Source organism: Gouania willdenowi (genome assembly GCF_900634775.1).
Source record: "Gouania willdenowi chromosome 24 unlocalized genomic scaffold, fGouWil2.1 scaffold_320_arrow_ctg1, whole genome shotgun sequence".
Taxonomy (NCBI): Eukaryota; Metazoa; Chordata; class Actinopteri; order Blenniiformes; family Gobiesocidae; genus Gouania; species Gouania willdenowi.
Window position 1 is genome coordinate 1,549,485 of NW_021144848.1, and position 6,196 is coordinate 1,555,680.

The 6,196-nt window shown below is 40.7% G+C and overlaps 1 protein-coding gene across 1 annotated transcript; it reads right to left on the minus strand.

The window, feature by feature from the left end:
- Nucleotides 1-277: 277 nt before the first annotated feature.
- On the minus strand, nt 278-5,707 carry LOC114458264 (hairy/enhancer-of-split related with YRPW motif protein 2-like). Its single transcript, XM_028440633.1, has 5 exons — nt 5,345-5,707; nt 3,666-3,744; nt 3,513-3,596; nt 2,545-2,626; nt 278-1,554 (listed from the first exon to the last, which is right to left on the minus strand). Exons 1-5 carry the CDS (start codon nt 5,422-5,424, stop codon nt 1,127-1,129), a joined length of 753 nt encoding a protein of 250 aa, XP_028296434.1. The 5' UTR covers nt 5,425-5,707; the 3' UTR covers nt 278-1,126.
- Nucleotides 5,708-6,196: the final 489 nt, after the last annotated feature.

The following is a 6,196-nucleotide window of genomic DNA, read 5'->3' on the forward strand; positions in this document are numbered from 1 at the left end:
ACTCACACAAACAACACTAGGAACACTTGCTAAACCTGCTCCTATCTAAATGTTCATAATAAGTGTAATTAGCTGTTAATCCCCGGCTCTCTGTCGTTGTAAATCACGCTGTCTGCTCTGACAATAAATCATGTTTTAAATACAGAAATCTGTAGTCTGCCCAAAAAACCTAGAGATTTACATCAAATATAAAGCCAATTTTCATTAGGGAAGGCTACAAAGGCAGAAATAATTGAACTAATGTATGGACATCAATTGCAGCAAGTTTGGTGATAAAAATAAACAAAGGCCAAAGATACATGACTTGAAATAAACAAACATCCATTTTTATTCAGGTTTCTGCTGTGCCATGGGTAATGCTAATTTTGGTTCCACTCTTTGATGCCGTTACGCAGGGCTGTTTATTCAGCAAAGCTTTGACCAATCAGAATGATTGACACAGCGTTGTAAAGCCCAGAACCTGCAGAAATGTGTGATATCAAACACTATGATAGTGGGCTTTAGCCCTGGCCAATCAGACCTGGATAAAGAAGAGACCTGACATTTTATGCATGTGCGCTATGCGCTCATCGGACGGAGTTCTTGACTGAGACATAGATGCATCTGTGTAACGTTGGTATCTGTCTGGCGTCACAATTTGGATTTATTAAAATATGGAGTTTTATGCACATTGGAGTAACTTTTGATAAGAACGTACGTAACATACCTGACCTGTACTATCACGTAGTATCTGTGTTGATTTTGTGAAGCATAGAACTGAAAAAGTCTAAGTTTTCAACTTTTCCCTCTTTGAACGTAATGGCCTGGTTTGGGTGCTGTGGTCTTTTGTTCTGAATGTGGGCAGGCTACAGGCCCAGATGTTCACTTTCACAGCTTTACTCACAGATGGCTGCTTTTCTGCCAAGTCAGCATTTCTAGAATGAATAAATGAAAAATAATGAAAAACTTTCTTTGTTCTTTTTCTTCAATCTGACCATCTTTTATCTGTTGTTCTTCCTCGTTTTCCCCACAGCACTGACTTTCCCACAGACAGTGATCCATGTGGTGTTTCTCCTGCTTTCATTCAGTGATATGTTTGTTCTCTAACATGTTTTCCATGCAGGGAAGTGTGTGTGTGTATGGGTGGTTAAAAAGCTCCGACCTCGGTTCCCCAGGCCCTGCTGGAGGTCTGGGAGGAAGAGGAGGAGGAAGGGTGGAGGAAGGGGAATCCTCCGTGGAACGGGAAGGGAAAGGATGCAGAGAAGGAGAGCGGAGCAGGAGGACAGCAGAGCACCTCTCCTGCTCTGTCCATCATTGGCTGGTACGACAGTGGGCAGAGCATGTGAAATGGGGTGGGCGGAGCCAACGGTTGCTGGGAACAGTGGGCGGAGCTTGTGAGCGCGGCAGCGTCTCGTTGGGTGCTGCAGGAGGTTAGGTGAGACAGGAGGCGAGACCTCAGCAGGTCTCCGGAGTCCAGTGCCTCCCTGGAGCTCAGGTAACGAGAAACCTCACTCACACACTCCCTGAAACCCAACGACAGGAAGTCCAGAGCCAGAGCGTGGGCGTCCAACAGGCCTGCAGACGGAGAAGAGAGAGTGAGAGAGTTTCACCACAGGCTTTTATTTTGAAGGGCAATGCTTTCATGCATTTTAAAGGACCAACATTTATACAAATGACGTTTTTGAAACTGAAAAACAAGGTTTCATTCCTCCCAGTAGCACTGCTACGCACTAAGCTAACCCAAACATTTGGGACTGGTGGCTGCATGCTATGCTAACAAAACATGTAGAACTGGTTGCTACATGCTAAGCTAACCTAAACATGTGAGACTGGCTGCTGCATGCTAAGCTAACCTAAACATGTAGGACTGGTTGCTACAAGCTATGCTAACCAATATTGTCTATCCATTGCATGCTAAGCTAAAAAAACATGTGGGCTGGTTGCTACATGCTAAGCTAACCAAACATATATGACTGGCTGTTAAAAGCTGAGCTTAACCAAACATGTGGGACAGGTAGCTATGTTTAAGCTAACCCAAAAAAATTTACGTCAGATATTTGTTTAGACCAGCAGAGGGCGCTGGTAACCCAGTGGTCGGTTGGCATGCAGTTATTCCACCAGTGAAGAAGAGAAGCTACGCTAGCAGACAGAGCTAATAGAAAAACATGACTTTTACAGATATTCACGTAATATTACAGATATTCTTTCGGTGCTAAAGGAGTAAAGAATCATTTATGAGCATGTTTAACAGTAAATGGCGGCCAGGAAGAAAATAGTAGCAGATTCCGCCCGTCACGTCCGCTTCTGGAAGGATTAATATATAGCGCCCTCTGCTGTTTAAAAAAAGTACTGCGATTCAATTTTCAGAGCATCGATGTGAACCGTGGTACCTATGAATCGATTTTTAACTGCCTTACGATTAATCGTTACATCCCTAGTGACTAGTCACTGCATGTAAAGCTAACCCAAACATGCAGCATGGTGTGTAAACAGACGCTAGCAGGTGTTGCATTAATTAATTTTAATCAGAGATTGTTTCTTCTTTTCCAGAGTGACTTTGGGCACCTTTTCCTCCGGCGTTCTGAAGCATCTTCAGATGATCCACGGTCATCTGTAAGATCTCTGCCTTCTCCAGCTTGGATGAGCCCTGCAGAAACCCATCCAAGGTCAAATGATTCATTATATTTCTTTATTTACAGACTTTTTGAATTTAGAAATTAGCACACAATCGATTAAAAAGAGAATCCAACTTGATCTATCCAGAGACAAAACCTATAACAATGTCTATCTTGTCATTCTGACTTTAAAATATTGCTCTAATAATGTTAAGTTCCAAGTTTTTAACTGTTTTATTTACATTTTGTTGTGTGTACACACCAAACATGATGCAAAGTATGAATAATAACAACAAAGGAAGCTAAGAACACACAAAACAACAACAAAAACAAACAAACTGACACCAAAGGCTCACAAAATAACAACAAAAATGCATATAAAGAGAGAAAAATATAAAAAATTGACAGTAATAATGCTGTGATTGGTTGGATTCTAAATGCTAACATGAATGTTGATCATGTGACCCTCAGATCAGATACAATCATGTTTGTGGCCGTGCTGTGAGAATAGTGTCCCAGCCCTAATCTGATGTTATTTGTTTGTGTTTTGGGCCTTTGGGAGTTATTGTGGGGTAAAGTAGATTTTAGCAGAAGATCAAAGGACACAAAGGTCATAAAGTAGATTTTTAGCAGAAGATCAAAGGACACAAAGGTCGTAAAGTAGATTTTTAGCAGAAGATCAAAGGACACAAAGGTCGTAAAGTAGATTTTTAGCAGAAGATCAAAGGACACAAACGTCGTAAAGTAGATTTTTAGCAGAAGATCAAAGGACATAAATGTCGTAAAGTAGATTTTAGCAGAAGATCAAAGGACACAAAGGTTGTACAGTAGGTTTTTAGCAGATGATCAAAGGACACAAAGGTCCTAAAGCAGATTTTTAGCAGTAGATCAAAAGACACAAAGCAAAGTGATGCTCACCTGCTTCTCCGCCGCTGTCGGTACAAGTCTGCGTAGCTCCGACAGGCTGTGGTTAATCCGATCCCTGCGTCTTTTCTCGATGATCTGACAGGAGAAAAACAGAAAGCTAACACTGACACGCCCTGCATGGGTGAGCCTTCAGCGGAGCCTCACCCCTCTGCGCTTCTTCCTCGCCGTCATCTGAGTGGTGGAGGTTGGAGATCCACATGTGAGGAAAGACACCTTCATGTGCCTGGAAGACACCGACAGAATTAATGATAAATAACCCGGGATTTCCACTGGATACGTCTCCGCTGCGCCACGGCACCGATCTGGTATTTCACCGCTGTCCGCCGTCTGGTAATTCACACCGGTTGCGTTTTGAGTGCGCCGCGGTGCGCTCCGGTTGAACGACTGTTACGTCACGAGACAGAGCCGTTCTCATGATCTTTATATAATCGCGAGAGAACGCAGTTAAATGTATGTGTTATAAACGCAACAATAAACAGGTCAGTGTTCCTAACAAAGGAGAACAAGAAGGTTGGACTCTGGTTTTGTCATAGACATTTTTTATCAACAGCCAACAGAGAAGAGATAAAACTGTAAAACCAGTAAAACATGAACTAAAGTTGCTGCAGTTTACAGAGAGTTACAGTATGAGAGGAAACAATATAGTGGATGTGAATTTGTTTTTACACATTATGACGTTTTGGTGATAATGTGTAAAATCTGAAGTGTTTTATTTTGAAAAGTAACCTAATATTTTATTGTGGAGTATGTGCTTAATTTCCTGTTTAGCTTCATTTGCTCTGTGCTGATTGATGCATCGTGCTCCGGTGTCCGTCAGAAATATAAGTGCTGCGTATATGTGGTGGAGGGCACTGGACTACCACATCTGGGAAGGAGCAAACACATAGAAAATAACACATAGACTAAAGTGGAAACCTATCAGCTCTGGTGACGTAACGCAGCGGAGCCGCATCCAGTGGAAACTGGGGATAAGAATTAATTCATTCCTGTTGATTGGAAATTTGATCATTGTGAGAGTCCCTGTAATTTTAATTAGTTTTTTAAAATTCATTTTTATTTCTTTTGTTGTCTTTTTACATATAAGTCATTTTTAATCTTGGTGTAATTTTTGTCCAGTTATTGGAGTCATTTTGTGTGTATTTGTCATCCTTGGGTTATAAATTGGGTTTTTTGCATTATGTGTTGCATTTTGGACCTGATGTAAAATATTGCACTCAGGAAACTTTGAAATATAGAAGTGAAATTTAAAAAAAATGTTTTTTTTAACAAAGAAAATTAATTGCATCTAAAAAATCCCAATTCATACAACGCAGCTGGAAAGAATGTCATTTTCTCCATTTGGGTTTTTTCCTTTTTTTTATTGGTTCTGGATTTACTTTTTACTCTGTAAAAAAATCAATTTTAATGAGTAAAAACAACACCACAATATTCTGTTTCCAAATGTAAGTTTTTCAAAATATCTTTGTATTCTTGTCACAATGCAATAAGTGATCATTTTGTGGGAGTTTGGGGGACCTTTCACCGATGGAGGTAGATTTGTCTTATTTATTCAATAAAAAATAAAAAAAATCAATTGAAGAAAAAAAAAGTGTTCAAATGCAATTATTTGGGTTTCAAATATAGTTTCTGCATTGGAAAACTGTTTTCTTTGATTAAAAATACTTATTTATGATTGAAATAATTTTTTTTGATTGGATAATTTTTTTTGTTGTTGACTGAATTAAACTTTTTTTGATTGAAAATATTTTTTTTTTTTTTTTTTTAAAGTTTTTTGTTTTTTATATGGAAAAGGTTTTTAGACACAAATCTACTTCCATACTCACTCAGAGCGCTCACAGCCCACATCGATGTCTTCCTCCGGCTCACTGTCAGCGGAGCTGCTGTCCTCGCACGGCCGCTTCATGGCACTCGGACGGCGGGTCGCTCTGCGTTCTGTCCCCGGGGTGAGCTGCAAAGCTTTGGCTCAAGTTTAAATTCAATTCTCACTTTTGAAAAAACAACAACAAAAAAGCAGCTAGAAATCAATGTATTAATGTCCTGCAGCGGGTAGAAGAAAATCTCAATAAAGAGATTATTTACAACTCTTGATTGTTTTGTGAAAACAAATCCAAACTGTGTAAAAATGAGTGAATTCCAGATGTTTTGAGCGGTGCGTGTCAGGCGAGCTGTCCAGGTCAGGAGGTTTCTGCTCCGGCTGCAGTTGAACTGATGACCACTGAGCCTTCCTCCTCCTCCTCCTCCTCCTCCTCCTCCTCCTCCTCCTCCTCTTAGTTTCCCACGGACCCTGGGAGCTGCACACGCACACACGCACGTGCAGCATAGATGTCTATTGTCTGCAGCCTTTTTGTGACGCGAGTGTGCATGATTTCCACTGGAGGGTCAGGGCCCCACAAAGGGCCACAGACTGCTCCTCTGAGGATCTTAGTTTGCTTCGTGCAGCACGTTATACTAGCACTTCTTACAAATAATACTTCAGTTTTCAATCATTTTTACCTACTCTAAGGCAGGGGTTCTCAACCTTGAGGTCAGGACCCCATTTGGGGTTGCAGGACACTGGGAGGGGGTCGCCAGATACCTTCAAAAAACTAAGAACTTTTTTTTCTAACAATTTCAGCCCATTTTTGCTTATTTTTTTACAATGTTTTTGCTACTACACCAAACTTGCCATATTTTAA

Coding starts and splice junctions, on each gene's coding strand:
- LOC114458264 (XM_028440633.1), bottom strand. CDS start 5,424: ATGAAGCGGCCGTGCGAGGACAGCAGCTCCGCTGACAGTGAGCCGGAG. Junction 3,597..3,665: donor CGAGGAAGAAGCGCAGAGGG/GTGAGGCTCCGC, acceptor TTCTCCTGTCAG/ATCATCGAGAAAAGACGCAG. Junction 2,627..3,512: donor CGACAGCGGCGGAGAAGCAG/GTGAGCATCACT, acceptor GGGTTTCTGCAG/GGCTCATCCAAGCTGGAGAA.